A 17,760-nucleotide genomic window follows, 5' to 3' on the forward strand; every position below is an offset into this window, starting at 1 on the left:
TGGTAATATTATGGAGATGGGCAGTTCCTCTTAGGTATTCAATTGCTGAAGTGCACATGGGCCACAGCTCATCAAGGGTTGGGGTAGCACTAGAACTAAATACTCCAGTGTCCTCAGGGACCCCTGAACTTGCAGAAAATTAAAAAGTAGGGGGTCCGGAGTAGACTTTGGCGAGTCCGAGTTGCACAAATGCAGCATAAAATAGTATGTCTGCAATAGCGCTAGATTGTAAAACTGGGGGTCTGCAGGTACCCCTGAACTTGCAGAAAATTTAAAAACAGGGGGTCCGAACTCTATTTTGGTGGGTCCAGGACCCCAAAAAGCAACCAATAGCGCTACCCCTGGGTAGGGGTATATATGCGCCGGTCAAGGAAACTCAATTAGGTTTAAAAATGATCAGAAGAAAACACACCTGTTTGTAAATACCTGCAAACGAGGACCCGATTCTGCATATGATTTAATCCTATTTATACCAGGGACACACATACCCAATTTCAGTCGACACACCACGGACCAAGAGTTCCGTGGACCTACCCCAACACACTGGACAACTTCCTATCCAACAGTGACCTATCTTCAACCCCACTATATAAATGCCTTTTTACGTTTATACTTGTTATAGCCAGCAACCGTGGACGTCCACAGTTGCAGGTGTTCCCACATTTGTGATGTGTGTATCCTAAGGGACCATTCACAAACACTTGTTAGGGGGCCTGATGCAAAAAGCGGGGCCCTGAAAAATTTTGACCCTCCTAAGGGGAGGCCCTGAAAAAAATGACCACAAATTTGCCTGGGAAAATTGAGTTTATATGCTTTCCTATGGGATTGACCCATAAGGGGGGCCTGAAATTTTTGAGATCTGTAAATTTTTTGCATTAGGCCCCCCTAACAAGTGTTTGTGAACGGTCCCTAATGTAGGTCCATGTTTGCAGGTAATTACAAACACAGCAGAGTATAATCATTCATGACACAAATATATGTAAAACGACAATTTTATTTTATTGACTTTTGGCATTTCATGACAATCATGTAGACTATAGTGTGAAGATCTGAGATGCATCTATTACTACATCAACTGTCTGTAGTATAATAGTTTTATCAGTACTACCAAATATGCAGGCCTATGCTAAACAGGAACAACACAAATGCAACAGAAAGAAAGAAAGTCGGTGTAAGCATGGTTTAATATATGCATAATTCCTGCATATTTGGTAGTGATTAAACTGTCTATAGTACCTCTCTAATCTAAAAAAGTCCTTTGTGTGAGAGATATTTGAGAACAATCCCAATCAACAGTTTAATGGCTTTGAGCAAAAATATCTACATGGTTTCATGTTTAAATCATTTTCAATATTTTGTTGACCCGCAATCACAGAAGGAACAAAAGAAATCTTGGGTCTTATCAAACTGCTCTTGGCTACTTTTACGGGGGTTCCATGGCGAAGTGTTAAATTGTGTTGTGTTACAGACCAACTACAAAAGTCCAAACTACAGAAGATATTCACCCCCCACAATAAGCCAAATCAGCATTAAAATTTGCAATTCACTGTGGGACAGTTTTTTAATTATTTTTTGTAATGGACAATCTTAAGGGCTCTGGTCACCCACCTTTGCACAGTATTTTGGTACATTGTGTCCTTTTTTCAATTCTCACTTTTTTCAGAAAAATAGGCAATTTTGCTCAACTGTAGCTAAAATGTTTGAAATTTGCCAAACATTTTGGGAAAAGTTGTAAAACCTTTGGCAATTTGCATCCAAAAATTCATGTGACGTCATTGCCTGGCAGTATGCGCGCAAATTATGGCAATTTCCATTATTCTTTGCCCAGCAGTGTGCGTACGCATCATAGTTTGCGCAGGGCATGTGTATTTTAAATCGGCCACCACATTTCATATTGTACAAGAAGGCCATTGAACAGTGTAGTGGTTCATTCAAGCATATCGATAGACCAGCCCCTCGCATTTGTTGATAAACAATGATATCAAGTAGTCTATAGCAATGGGTCCAAAATCTTGGAAAAGTTGGTGTATGGATGGGTCCACTTACAAATTCTCAGCAGCACACCCATACCCAAACCAAGCTTGAGTACCCCCCCCCAGGTCGTGTCCACTTGATAGTGATACTACACCAACTAGATGGGTTTAGTTTTCACAGTAAAGGATATAATAGCAGAGATGCCACTTAGTTTCACTCAAAACCTGATCGATGAAACTAGTGAGAAAAGCTGAAAAAGCAAGTGAATGCAGGCCAAAAAGCCCCAAAACATGCTGAAAATAAACACAAATTTGGACTCACAAAATACCTGAATTCAGGCTAAAACCTGAAAAGAGGCATCTCTGTAATAGGAAATGATTTATTTTTATTTAAGTAACCAATAGAGGCCGTCAGCGTGACGTCATATGCCGCCATCTTGTGGGTACAGGCTGTAATGGTCGTTCGATCTCCACACGTGAGCAGCAAAATCATCGCGTTGAGGCGCGATAACAGCTGCGTGGCAAGCTCGCCCTGCTTGCGTAGTGTCCGGCAGCATAAACACACAGATCATTTGTACCCACAAGATGGCGAAAGGCTGACGGCCTCTATTGTAACCTTATAAAGTCCTATATTCTGATCCAAAGCCTCATCCTTACTTTTTCACCATCAAAATTATATGGAGATTTCGGAATCGGTGGAAAAAGCCCATGATATTTTCTCATTCACCCTGTAAAATATTACATGTTCGGTCGAAAACGTTTTGCTTGGATTATTCTAAACCAAAACATGCCCAGTAGGTTAACCCATCTATTTTTCTCATATTGAAATGGATTGACATACCCATAGAACAAAATCCAGGGGGTGGATTTTGATAATATTAAGGGGGGATGATTGTATCATCCCTCAATGTTGACGCCTAAATGTGGGTTTCAGACCAAATTTCAAACTTCATTACTTGGCCATTTTAGCCTAAAAAGAGACAATTTTTGCACTCTTTGCACAAGTTTGTTCCACTTTTTGCACCATATTAGCTTCAATATGGTAACATTTTTCACACCCATTTGTACAATAAACTTATTCTGATGCTAAAAGGGGCTGGATTCACTAAACTTCCAAGAATTTCTTTCCAATCCCACCCCAATGACAAAAAGAAATCTACGCCACTGTACAAACCAGCATGAAATTTCATAGATGGGGAGTGGGGGTCACCGCCAAGGTCATGTGAAAAATACATTTTTGACCATCCACCATGAATGGTCTATGACGTCGGCAGAGCTTGTAATTGAGATATGACATTGAACCTCTTGAAAAACAATAGAAAACAAAGGAAAGCAACAGGGTCATGTAATATATATATCAATGTAAAGCTTATTTTGATGAAAAGTTGCCTGTCCAACATCTCAAAAGCAAGCCTTGAAATAAGCAGGTGCTGGGAGCAAATTTGCCCTCGTAAAGCTACCAAATGCTCCTGGTCTTTGTAAAATTTATATGATTTTCTAAAACAAGTTGCTCCTAGTTCCAGTATTGTACTTGATGCAGCTGTGCTTACATGCTGTATTGTATGTGCAGAAAAGGATTAATTTTTGAAAATTGCTCCTGTTTCTTCAGAAATTGCTCCTTGTTCTTGTAAAAAAAACCACTAAACCATGAGCAATGTTCAAAAGCAAATTGCTCCTGGTTCCAGTCCGCTTATTTCAAGGCTTGCAGTCAAAGGTATTTCTTGAAGTTTTGTGAATCCAGCACCTTTTGGCGACAGTAAATTTATTGTATCACATTTGTGGTGAATTTGTACTCATCCTTCTTTAAAGCAGTTCTGGTCACAAGAACAAATTTCGGTACTTCCTATAGTAAATACAGAGTAAAAGATGCATGTTTTGAGCATTTAGACAGGGTTGCCAAACCTGCTATTTGGCAGCCCAATTGGCTAACTTGTGAAGATTTTCCCCCACGACTTCTGACAATTTTACTGTCACATAGAAGCCGATGGTTAAGAAAAAATTGGGTAACTTTTAAACATTAGCTCCCGCTAATTCCAGTAGCTTCCTGTCCAGTGTACCACAGAAACAATGGTGAAGAGAAAAACCGAGTGACTTTTTGATTATTTGACCTGCAATTCGGGCTGAATTTTTTAACAACCCTACCAGTAGAAACATGGTGGGTGCTGGGTACATGTAGAACAGTTTGTAGAATGGCTGGAATGCCGAATAACAATCCGGAGTGATGCATGGTGCCCACTCACTGCCCAGTATAACACGATGAGAGATAACAAGTATCACCGGAGACCAAGACGTTGCTTTTCTCTCTGCTTCTTCTTATATGTGTCTATATTTCTGTCTTTCCAGTTACTCTTCCGTAGCTTGATGGGACGATTACCTACATATTTACCTGCAGAGAAAAGGCAAACAAAAGAGATTTAAGAAGCTTTCAAATCATGTACATTATATAGTCAATTTGTCATGGTCAATCTTCATTTTTTCCCTGCAGTTTATTTATTAATATTTACAATTGGTGTTTTCAAAGAGATTTTCCCCCGACATCCACACGATGGACTAATTCAAATCCAACAGTCGATATGATGTCAATATTTTTTCGAACCACCAATGAGGGTAATCAGCTTCAAAAGTTCAGGAACAAAAAGCTATTAAAAGGTAACATTTTGTGCTATAGCTCCATAAAAGTCATGTACTGTTTTATTTGTTCTAGCAAACCTTGATTAAGTTTGTTAATGTCAATCTGCTTATTTAGACCAATAAATACCTTTCACTCTGTCCTCAACAGCAGTACATGTAATCAGGCAGAGTTGAAATTGCCACTCCACTTTTGATCAGTGTGATTGACCACTTGCATAAGTTTTAGACCCTCTTCAGAGATTAACACTTGCTTTTACAATGCATACATATGCAGATGCAGCATATCAAAAGGGGATGGGCGATTTTGCGGCTAAGTGCTTTTCAAGATATATATTAAAATAGGCAGAAAAAATAAAGAAAATAATAAGAATTGGAATGCTTTTTCACTGATAAAATATGAATGCCTTGGTCAATTTTAGCAAATGAGGTGTCATTTTAAAGCTTGCAAAATGCTTTCAAAGCAGAAATACTGAACTCAAAATGGACTTCATCTGCAAAGTCCCCTCTTTTGATGTACTGCATCACATATGTACAGGCATTCAGGAATTGAACATGGAACATATATACTTACCATTTAATTCTCTCATTGCATTGGCAAAGTCACCAGGATCCTTGAAGCTTACAAACCCATAGCCTTTGGTTTTATTGGTACGCTTGTCTCGTACAACCTGCAGGGAAATGGATGAAATAATGATTGTCCCACAATATGTTGGCAAATTCTTGGTCAATATTGTGCATATTGCATATATAAAATCTTCTTTGCTATTCAAAAATGTACCAATATCCATGTCTCTAATACCATTTAATCATAATTGCTTTTACAGATGAGCACAATTTTCATTAAAACATGATAAAGGCTGGGACCTGTGTGCACCATGAAAAATGCTAAAGATATCTTATAAAAACATCGTAAAAGAGCATAGGTCCAGTGCCATCACACTTCGTCTGAATAAAAAAAATTAATTCTCACAATCTCATCTGTTGGGAATCCCATGAGTGTCGCTAGATTGTTGCAACTTACTGTGAGCATAATACCGTAAAACCTTGTCTATAAGCATATAGAGTGTTTTTGATGAAAGCAAAAATTAATACGACAGCTGAAAATATGCCAATACAATAGATTATTCTAACAATAATACTTGTTTGTATAAGCTTGTGTCGGTTATTTATTTGCCCAAACTCCATAATGTTGTAATTCTATCGATGGATGATGCCTGGATTTAGCTTTCACCTAAAGCACTAAAATTATATGCTTGCAGACAAGGTTATACGGTAGGATTTCCGGAGAATCAATTTTGATTCTGGCAAACCAAATTGGTTAGGTAGGGACCGTCTTTTGGAATTGGCATAAGAGCATTAAATAGCTCTTCTGGAGCCTTCAAGGAGAGTTGTTTAGAGCATTTACAATAGAATGTAAGGAGAAATAGTAATTTAAGGAGAGCTAAAAATCACTCTCCTTTATCAGATTTAAGGAGAGCAATAGAGAGCAGTTGCTCTCGCTCTCCTCAAAAGGCAATCCCTGATTAGGAGAATCATTGCACCCCTGTCAAGCAACTTACCTTAGCTTTAAGAAATGAAGGGTATTTACAGAAGACCTTAGTGAGTAACTCATCTGTCACTTCATTACCTATATCACCACAGAAGATCCTGAAGTCATCTGCAAGTAATTAAGTCACAAATATGGTATAAGGTGAATTAAAAACAAAACATTCAAAATCAAAATTAATCCACTTTAGCCAAAAAACAGCTGTCTTAAATTACCGCTAAAAAAAATCTCCAAAACGCAAAATCTGTGTCACTCTGCCCTGTGGAACGGTTGCTTTTTGTTGCCTATTCACCAAATATTTTTGAATAAAATGATTCAGGTTTTGTAACTGGATTGAAATACAAAGAAATCTTTTTTATCTCAGAATTTTCTAGTGCAACTTCATTGTTCATCACAGACAGCTCGTACTGTAAAAGAATGCACCAGTCATATTTGTCATCTCTTACTGCAAAAGGTTATTTTCTTAATAGCTACAGCCTACATGTACAATGTAAGCCCATATGGAATTTTTTTTTTTTTCTCATTAAACTGCCTGCATTGTTTTCTGACGTTGGTCCATATTTTTGTTCTTTTTCAATTCTCAAGTTGAACTTCTAATTTTAAAGCTCCAGCATTTCATTATGATGATGAAAATGTTGTTGTATCATAATTCATTGTGTAGCTTATGCATGCATTTGTAGTATTCTACCCTTCAGCCTTTCTAATAAAAAGCACTTTGTGGTTAGTTGTTTGGTTATCAAAAACTTACTTCACCTAATTGAATTTGGTTAGCTGCACAGATAATTGGTGGATGTTACAATCTACATGTAAGTGCAGATAAGTGTACGATGGGCTGGTTGCAACCAGCCTAGTTGATGCGATCTGATTGCGATGATTTATCATGGCAGCGAATTTACAGCACTTTGAATCCTCCGAGATCTGGAAAAAGGCGCTATATAAATCCAAAATTGATTTATTTACTATAAATTTATAAACCACCCCACAACACCCCTCGTCAATTCATGAAAATCATCCGGAGGAGAACCCCACCCAGAAATCAATTTTATACAGCCTAATTAGATTACTCCCCATAAATTCACCCAGGTCCAACTTACTTGGATCCCATTCAGTGAGACTATCATCCTCCCATGTTGTTTCCGCTGCGATCCGCACAAACTTTTTCTTCTTTTCTTTCTTCTTCTCCGCCGCTGTCATTTGTGACGACCCAGGCTGTTCCATCATCAGATCTCCCTGTGGTGGTATGGTTTGTGCTACAACAGGGTTCTGTTGCACCATCATGTAGGGCGTCATGGCTGGGTTGGAGGCCATAGGTGGCATGCTTACTTGGCGAGGCATAATGTGAGTTGGCATCACTGGGGTTGGCATGGCTGGTGGTGCAGGCGGTGCTTGTTGTATGCTTGGACCACTTAGCATAGGAGCTGTATGGTAAGATTTACAGAAGAAAAGTCAAAGCTAGAAAACTAAGATAAAATTGGTGTAGATTTTGCATTGTCTTGCTAAAGCAGGGACCTATACAGCCCTTAGAAGGTTAAAAATGATGTACATGTACATGTAACTCGAAATTGTGACTTTTTGAGATATTAAAATCCATATCTTGGGTAATGTAAGGGCACTCTATTTGTGGCATTCTTAAAATCACATTGTGCATTGTTTTTAAGTTAGCAGAAACAATATCAACACTTTTTGTCACTTTAGATAATTTTGCTTCATTAAGACCCTTAAATGCATAACACATAAAAACAATCTATATCTCAAGATAGATAATTTTACCATCAAAATGAGTCTTGTTTTATGTTAATATAAATTTGATATGAAAACAATCTTACTTCCTAAAAACATGGCACAGTCAAGAATATAATAATCTTGTTTTCAGTAAAACAAAGATACCCTTCAGTGAATAAATTCATCAGGTTTGTAAAACATATCAATTAGCAATTTTCACTTGACAAAACCAGTAAGTTTTTACTTACTCTAATATTTCGTCCTACACATCGGAGGACTTCATCAGATGTGACCATCTGATCCACTCTCCCGGGAAACTGACTGGAAAATTGCTAATTGACAAAGATACCCAATTGTGTTTTTCATCTGAACTCCACACTCCACATGTGGAGGATTTGGCTTTTAAAGTTTTCCACAGATTGGGTAACTTCGATTTAACATACACAGGGAGGGTATCTGTTTCAAAATAAATTAACCCTAGCCAAATCCATTTGAAAAACAAATTCCCTCTGTGGATGACTTTTGCTATGGGGCTGTGCAATAATTATGAGCCCACTCCAGCGGGTATAATTTCAAAAAGGTGTGGCAAAAATTGCTTTCTCCCTCTCAGCCTGCCAAAAAAATGTTTTCCCTTTGTACCAAATTTTTTGGTTCCCAATTTGCAAAAGTTTTTAAATGGTTTAGATAGATAGATACATAATGCGAGAGTAGTGAGCAGGAAATTTCTTAAGCCATTTTAGAATGTTATTTAAAAGATGCCACATAAATGTGTGCCAAAATTGCTTGCCCCTTCTTTCGACCTGCCAAAAATTGCATGCCCCCCCTTTGGCTTACCATTACCAAAAATCCTTGTCCCCCAATTTTACTCTCCCATTATGCACCCCCTAAATCTTCTACAGTGGGAGTGTGTATTTCAAATGGCATATCCCATTACAGCATACCTTGTGTTGTGGCTGCTGGTGTCTTACTGGCCGTGTCACTTTCCTTTGTCTCTTCCTCGGTTTCCTCTTTCTTTTTGGTGCTAAACTTCACAGGTTTTGCTGAATAGACAGTCGGTGGAGCCGATATAACCGTTGGCGCCATCTGTGGTCTCATCATCATGGGTGGTCTGTGCATAGGGCCAGGAAGGCCTGGATGCATCATACCAGGGGGTGGGGGATGGAAGCCGCCGCCTCCTCGGGGCATGAAGTGTGGCATGGGTCTGACTTGATGTGGTACAAAGGCTGGTCTGGAACCAAAGCTGCTTGGTAGCTGAGGACCAACTGAAATTCAAAATCATGCAATCTATATTGTCACGTATGATCAGAGGTTAATGATTGTGCAGCAGTTATTTTGATGGTATTGTGAAAGATCTACACCAGGCCTTCTTAACTGGTGGCCCTTGGAGTCAGTCGAAGTGGCGTATGGTAATTTTAATAATCACATAAAGTTTTCACATACATCTTGAACAAAAAAGGGGTGCGCCTTAAAAATCTGAGCCTTAAAAAACTCTAAAATCCAGGGTTTTTCAGGGGGCGCTGCCCTGGACCCCTAACAGAGCTTCTTCCCTGGACCCAAAGGATATCACAAGGTACTCACACCTCCGTCACTATGATTTCCACTGATTTCTCTGCTTAGATGGGACGAACAAAGGAAGGGCCATGATGCTTTGGGCTACATGTATAAGGTGGGCCCCTGTACCCCACCTGCACGTGCTACCTCTCAAGGTCCTCCCTTTATGTTGGCACTTCATGATCACTAAATTTGTCCATTTGGCACTTCAAATAAACTACTTGAGAAGGCCTGATCTAAACATTTTGCTTTGGAATCAAGGAATATTCTGAGGGGTGCAGCCCGGAAGGATATTTAGCCCCCCCCCCCACTCCTAAAATAAATCCTGCCTACTGGTCTGCCATCCATACTGTTCTATGATCAAATAAATTTTTGTTCTAATATCAAAACTGCAAGAGTAATTAACACAAAACATGGAATCAGATTTTGTTGTTGATAGGTCTTCATTGCTCCATTTAACTTACTCGAGAACTCTAGCTTCGAATTTGCACACAATGCGTTGGTATCGTTTTTCAGTCGGACAGCGGTGCAATTTTTTGCACAGGAGGTTATTTATTCTGTTAATGTTGAAATTTGGATGAAAGTTATTTCGATGAGTCAACTGTATCTTTTGAGCAAGATTTGGACAGTCTAAAATTTTGCTGAAGTGTAATTTTAGCAACATTTTTGATGCAATCGCCTGTTGTGATTGGTTGTGTTTACTTCTGGACTTCCATTACATTACATGGTGTCATGCTTCAGCAAATCTGACTAGATTTTGAATGCAATGGTCTGTAGCCTAGAATCATAGAATGTGAAGCTATCGGTGAGCAAATTCTTGGCTAGACTTCTCGAGCAACATGTACGAGGGGGTATCAAAAAGTTTTAGAAATCGCCCAGAAGTGAAAGAGCTATATCAATGAAATTTTGTCAGTGCAATCACTGGTCCTTATGTACACTATGGTGCAAAAATGGTCTCATAAGTATGTTTACTTTTTTTTACAGGCGACGCTAGATGCTAATAACCTGCTGCCCCAGTTACTGCGCATAAACTGCAAGATTGAGAAAATTGAGGCAAGCAGCGTTATTAAGATCCTGCATTTGAAGGGTTGCAGTGCTAGAAAATCGATGATGAAATGAAAGTTATCTTCGGTGGTGATTGTGATATTATCACTGTTGCTTTTTGGAAAATGAATTTTTATTTCATCACAGATTTTTTGGGCACTGTGACCCTTAAAATGGAACTTAATTATGCTACATGCCTCAATTTTCTCCATTTTGCTGGTTATGCGGTTACATAGACAGGTACTGACATCTAGCGCCTGTAAAAAATGTAAACATTCTTATGAGACCATTTTTGCATCATAATGTACATAAGGACCAGTGATTGCACTGACAAAATTTCATTGATATAGCTCTTTCACTTCTGGGCGATTTCTAAAACTTTTTGATACCCCCTCGTAACTTGATGTACAGAACGTCAAATGAATAAATCAGACCACTTACTATAATTAATCTCTTGTAATTGGTCAATACTTATTCTAACACTTCACACTTCAACCCACCTTCTGGACGTACAGAGGTCAACATCTGAGGTTTCGGTACAAACCCTCGAATCGTTGCTGTAATGGATGGCCTATTACCATGGTTACTGTGATCGGTTGCCGTTCTCGTCATACCAGGGACGCTGACTGTAGCCGCTGGGGGTCCACTTGTTGATATACCGGGGTATTGACCATGCCCAGGGTGTCCACTTGGTGCAGACATGCCTGGGATACCGGGGTGATGACCACGGCCCGGAGGAAAACCATGGGGTAGGGCATCTCCGGGCCCACCAGAGATCTCCTGCTCAAACCTGGATAGGCAATCAAATAGATTTAACAAATTTATTACAGCACTACATCTCTCGTTGTTATAAAATATGCTACCAAAGTTATGGTCCAATCATAAAGCAAAGCAACTGGTTACTCATCATCAGACTGAATCATTGTCGCTAACTACACAAGTTATGTGTGCAATTTTCGAGAACGTTGACCGACAGAGGGTGTCAATATAGGCCTACGTGTCGCTTTTGAAAAACAGCGAATAATGCGCATGCTCAGCAGGCAAATACGACGGCGATTTAGTACACTGACCATGCGTGCGATTCAGGTTTCTCCAAAAGCGATCGAGTATAAATACATCTTTAGAAATGACCGGCGATTGTGTGTTCTCAAGTGGGTTTTATCATGTTAATTAGTGACCTCGATCAAGCATTGAAATGCTGTCATTTTTTGTACTGGATCTTTCAAGCATCTCCAACAAATTTTTCAATGTAAGTGCCTCTGGCCCTAGTAGAAGTAAAAACGGATACTATGGCCAGAGTTCTAGGGCTAATTACCTAGCTGGGGGGTTTACACCCCCCAGCTAGGTATTGTAATCGGTCGGGTTCTTCCGCTGGCAACAAACCACTGTAATCTTCTCGTTTTCTTCCGCTGGCAACAAAGTTAGTACGAGGAACCCATACCGTAGTAGCTCTGCACAATAGGTAGATAGATAGGGCAGCACCAATACGAAAATGTCATACCGATAAATGATGTGTCTGTTTTGCCCCTTAGTTAGTACGAGGAACCCATACCATAGTAGCTCTGCACAATAGGTAGATAGATAGGGCAGCACCAATACGAAAATGTCATACCGATAAATGATGTGTCTGTTTCCTGTGAGTGAGGCTGAAGGTATGGATACACAGAGTTTGTTTATGTATTGAAACTGTGACAGAATATGAGAAGCAGTAAAGGCATATTTATATAGGGGCTTTGTAATAGGAATGTGATGTTTGATATGAACCAGGTGTTCTAGGGCTAATTACCTAGCTGGGGGGTTTACACCCCCCAGCTAGGTATTGTAATCGGTCGGGTTCTTCCGCTGGCAACAAACCACTGTAATCTTCTCGTTTTCTTCCGCTGGCAACAAAGTTAGTACGAGGAACCCATACCGTAGTAGCTCTGCACAATAGGTAGATAGATAGGGCAGCACCAATAATGAAAATGTCATACCGATAAATGATGTGTCTGTTTTGCCCCTTAGTTAGTACGAGGAACCCATACCATAGTAGCTCTGCACAATAGGTAGATAGATAGGGCAGCACCAATACTGAAAAATGTCATACCGATAAATGATGTGTCTGTTTCCTGTGAGTGAGGCTGAAGGTATGGATACACAGAGTTTGTTTATGTATTGAAACTGTGACAGAATATGAGAAGCAGTAAAGGCATATTTATATAGGGGCTTTGTAATAGGAATGTGATGTTTGATATGAACCAGGTGTGTTAAAGGCTCTACTTCACAGTAATTGTAGTGGAAATTTCTGGATTTAACATTGTGTTTACTATTTGAAGCCCGTGATTGGAAGTATTGCTTGCTTTGTATGTTTGGAAACAGTTGATTAATGTGGCAGGTTTAAAATGTTCTTGTAGTGTTTTCTTGTCTCTTTCTTTGTAATGAAGGTGTTTTTGGGCTGATTAGTAATTACAATGTTAGTACCAGTATAATTATATGAAACTATTGTTTTATACGTACATGTATATCTTAGAGTAGGCTATGTAGCTTATTTTGTTTGATTGAAAACATGTGACATTTAGTTTTATATTTGCTTCCCATGCAGTTCCTGATTTGTGTGGTTTAAAAGCATTAACAATTAGTGTTCGTGTATTTTACCAAACATGGTTATAACACAAAAAAATCTTTCAAATGGACTAGGGTTAAACGGGGGCTTGCATGAAGGTGGGACATGAATTAATTTGGCCTATTTTGTTTGTTTGTTTAATATGAGGTTGGTGGAAATAGTATGAAAGCCAATAGTATGAGAGCCTTTAAAACTGTAGTAATTGGAATATCTACTGGGTAATTCGGTGCAGCAGCACTGTGGTATCACCTTACATTTGATGTAGTAATAAGTAGTAGTATATATGTCTGTTGGAAAAGTGCAGGAGTACTTCCCTGATGATACATTTAGGTAATTCGGTGCCGAGCACTGTGGTATCACCTTACATTTGATGTAGTATATGTCACATATAATTATATAGGTAGGGGCTGCCGGCTGGTTTATAGTGTTTGTTGGTTGGAGTATAAATTGTGCTGGACTTTTTGAAACCATGACCTGAATATGGCAAGGACAATTAAAATATCACTTTAATAATAGTTAGTGACATCTGCAGTGGTATTGAAGTGTGTAAAGTAGTGGTCTTGCTATTTTCATTGTAGTTTAAAATGTAGTATCATTTTGTATAAGGCCAAATAAAATAAAAAACATGTTTATGTCCGGGTTTTTGAATTTTTTTATTTGGCCTAATGTATAGGAGGGGAACTTTACCTCCTTTTTATAAATGTAGTAGCCCTAGTATGAATCAAGGTGAAATTGGATAGCACCTGTTTTGTGGAAAGTCTTGTTGTGAGCATTTTAAATGGTGAACACCAGGTTGTGAAGATTTTCTCTTCAGAAGGTTACCGCCAGAGCAGAAATAAAGTCTTGCTGCTGTGAGCAATCCAGGAAAACTACCAAGGTCTTAGACATCTATGTGAGGACTGTGAATTTGGATACTTGTATAGACTTTGACCTAGAATTTGTTGGAGTTGGTCATTTTGTTGTGGATTCCTGGTTTTATATATCAGTTTATAATTTAAGATTTTAAAGTGGATTGCGCTTTGAAGGTAAGTAATACACTTGTATACATTGTACAATACATTGTATGTAGCAGTCACCTGTCTTTCGTGGTCACTGTCTTTTGTAATATCGTGGCACAATATCCAAATGATATCGACGAACTCTCTCCAATGATGAGCAGGGTTGATACCGGGGTTGATACCGGGTTGATAATTATTTATTATTGGTAAGTGAAGTCCCTTATTAAGTTAGTTGAATAAATGTAGGTTGAAGACATGGTTAGCCTTACCCGGGGGTTACTCCCATTGTGGCCTTTCCGCGATAATAGAAACGCGTAAAAGGGTAGTTTTTCGTGGGTAGGTATGATACGCGCGTACCGTGTTTAGGGTGTCTAAAACATGTCAAATTGGAAAAAAGGGTGGCAAACTTGCAATTGCTAATATACGGTAATGACATTTACTAGGGTATGAAATTTGATGGAATTTGAAGGAATGAAACCCCTGTTTATGGTTGTGAAAACAAGCGTGTGTTACCTGTTTGTATAGGGTATTGATTTTAGGCAAGGGTTAAATCCTTGTTTACTGGGCGATGCAGGGGGTGTCTGATGTGCCCCCCTCAGAAGTTAGGAACTTTTGGAAAATGAAGACCCAATTGAAGGCATTTGGTTGACCATTTTGTCACTATTATTGTGTAAAATTTCAATTTGAAAAAGCCAAAAATTTGCGAAAAGACAAGCCAAATTGAAGCCATTTGTGGATATGTTGACTTTTATTGTGCATTGTATTATAATTATGTACCCATAAAGCTGCGCACGCAGTGGTTGTCTGAGGGGGCTCAGAAGTGAGAAAATTTTGTAAAGTAAAGACCTAATTGAAGGCATTTGGTGGAGCCATTTTCTTTACTGTTATTGTATGAATTATTGTTTTAAACATCAAGTGGTGGGTCAAATAAGCACCAGTGAAATTGCCCAAAGTAGGTATACTGACAAGTAATTGAAAATGCAGATGCTATACAACGGGGGTCACTCCCATTGTGGCCTGTACACCATCCGCGATAATGAAAACGCGTAAAAGGGTCGTTTTTTTAAGTGGGTAGGCACGATCTGCTGCGTATCGCGTTTAGGGTGTCAAAAACATGAAAAATTGGAAAAAAAAAGGGGAGAAAAATTGCAATTTCTAAATACTCGGAAATGAAATTTAGGGTATGAAATTTGATGTTAGGAATGAAATCCCTGTTTAGGGTGTCGTTTTAGCCAAGGGTTAAATCCTTGTTTAGGGTGCTTTTCAAAAGTTGATTATCGCGGATGGTGTACAGGCCACAATGGGAGTGGCCCCCGGGTATACAACCGACCAACATAAGCATGATATAAGGTGGCATGTCCTTTTTGTCACCCCAAACTACAAATATTTGCAGGGAAATGTTCTCACTGAAAAGTCATGTCATGGAATTGTATGTCTCGGGGTATGTCTATGGCCAGTGAAAATATTTGTGTGTATAGTAACTTGATACGGATAAACAAAATACTACTGCAGTTGAACATAGAAGTATATAGGTCCTGCATGAATTGTTTTAGTTTCACTCCCCTGACCTTTATAACCCACTTAGCCATATTTTCTGCCAACTCACTCCCCTGACCATGACCCACTTAATTTCTGCCAACCCCCCCCCCGAGCTAGGTACTGTTTTTCTATCCGTTCTTTCTTTCTTCTTTCTGTCAATAAATTAAATGCTTCTTCTGCCACAAGCAACATCCTACAATCTTACAATTGCATATATGGACATCTGTAACGGGTATGGGGCTCAAACTTGGTGACAACAAATCTCATGACCAGGGTCTGCTCATGACCAGGGGAACATTTTGCAGGGGTCAGGTCAAAGGTCATGCAGAGGTCAAATTTTAGACATGCTTTTCCTAGACAACTGTAAGGGGTACAGGGCTCAAACTTGGTGACAACAAACTTAAGGATCAAGGGAACATTTTAGAACACTTTACAGGGTTCAGGTCAAAGGTTAACCGGGGTCAAATCTTATAATTTCTTTTTCTGGATATTTGTAAGGGTATGTGATCAAACTCAGTGAAAACAAATCTCAATCATGACCAGGGGAACATTTTGCAGGGGTCAGGTCAAAGGTCATGCAGAGGTCAAATTTTCGAAATGCATTTTCTGGACATCTGTAAGGTACGGGTTCAAACTCCGTGACAACAAACTTACTGACTAGGGAACACTGTGCATGGGTCAGGTCAAAGGTTATCTGGGGTCATCTCTTGGAATTTCATTTTCTGGACATATGTAAGGAGTACGGGACTCAAACTCGGTGACAACAAAGGGGAACATTCTTGGACCATTTTGCAGGGGTCAGATACCTCCAAAACACCAACATGCCCCAGCTAGGTTTGTGGTCTAAGACCACCATTTGCCTCTAGTTGTGATTGTATTGTAATTTTATTATCATAATCATATAAGCTTACTTAATTTTCAACACTTTCCCGACCAATCTAATACTTAAGTTTTGGCAAGCTAATACTAAATCACATACAGAGTTACTTTACTCAGCAATCCGTGCTATTTACCTGTTCATTTCCTCCTCCATAGCTTTTAGTTTGTCGTCACCAAACGACCCCATTGCGTTACTGTGAGCTGCCATCTTTGAAAATGCTAAAAATAAATAGCACAGTCCAATGATACGCGAGTGCGAAAGCCTTTACTTTAGGGTAGTACTACGGCGGCGTTGTATCTGTGTAAGCGTCGGCAATTAGTTGCGGTATGGAGAGCCCGTGGTTCAATCAAAGAATGCTGGACGGTTCGCACCCTTTCAATTTCGGACCCGTGCACTTTCGCCCCCTTTCTATTTCGCACCCGTGCACTTTCGCCCCCTTTTTATACCGCGGGTATTGTGCTGCTGTCAATGCTGTTGATTGATGCACGATCGATTGCTTGAACTCCCGGCAATGCGGGGTAGTATGTTTATAGTATACTGGGCCGTCGGGCATGCACTTATTAAGTCATGATAAACCCGGGAAGGAAGGAAAGAAAGGATATTTTAAAACAAAGAGGAACGATTTTTTTCTCAGAATATATTACAGGCCAGATATTTTAGCAGCAGGCTTACCCAAAATAATGAAATAATTAGAATTCAATGATAAAAATAGTAATAATAATAAATTTATATTTAATTATTAATTATAATATGTATAAAAACAGGGAAATTTTTTCAACTGACGACCAAAGGATGGATCCAAAAGGATCATACAAGTGTCAACAAGCAATGGATAAAATTAAAAACAATGAAAGTATGACACAAAATCCAATGGGGGAGTAACACAAAACATATAAACAAAGTTAATTTAATAATATAATATTATGATAATAAAAATATGATAATAATAATGATAATAATAATAATAATAATAATAATAATAATATTAACAATGATAATAATATAAACAAAGTTAATTTAAAAATATAATATGATGATAATAATAATAATATGATAATAATAAGAATAATAAGAATAATAACAATGATAATAACCCAGCAAACACAAAAACTTTTTTTAAACGTTTTAAATAAGTTATATTTTGGGTTTTGGTTCAGGTAAAACGTTTTAATAACATTAAAATGTCGGGTTATATAAAGGTCATGAAATCGTTTTAAACGTTTTGTATGAAAACACACTACAACAATATTTTTAAAATGTTTTCGAAATGTCAT

General features: G+C 38.7%; 1 protein-coding gene across 1 annotated transcript; it reads right to left on the reverse strand.

Moving 5' to 3' along the window:
* Window positions 1-2,861: 2,861 nt before the first annotated feature.
* Window positions 2,862-16,723, reverse strand: LOC140170283 (uncharacterized). Its single transcript, XM_072193650.1, has 7 exons — window positions 16,620-16,723; window positions 10,968-11,257; window positions 8,814-9,134; window positions 7,245-7,568; window positions 6,164-6,261; window positions 5,176-5,272; window positions 2,862-4,359 (listed from the first exon to the last, which is right to left on the reverse strand). Exons 1-7 carry the CDS (start codon window positions 16,691-16,693, stop codon window positions 4,247-4,249), a joined length of 1,317 nt encoding a protein of 438 aa, XP_072049751.1. The 5' UTR covers window positions 16,694-16,723; the 3' UTR covers window positions 2,862-4,246.
* Window positions 16,724-17,760: the final 1,037 nt, after the last annotated feature.

The sequence above is a fragment of the Amphiura filiformis genome, chromosome 14 (assembly GCF_039555335.1).
Source record: "Amphiura filiformis chromosome 14, Afil_fr2py, whole genome shotgun sequence".
NCBI classification, from domain to species: domain Eukaryota; kingdom Metazoa; phylum Echinodermata; class Ophiuroidea; order Amphilepidida; family Amphiuridae; genus Amphiura; species Amphiura filiformis.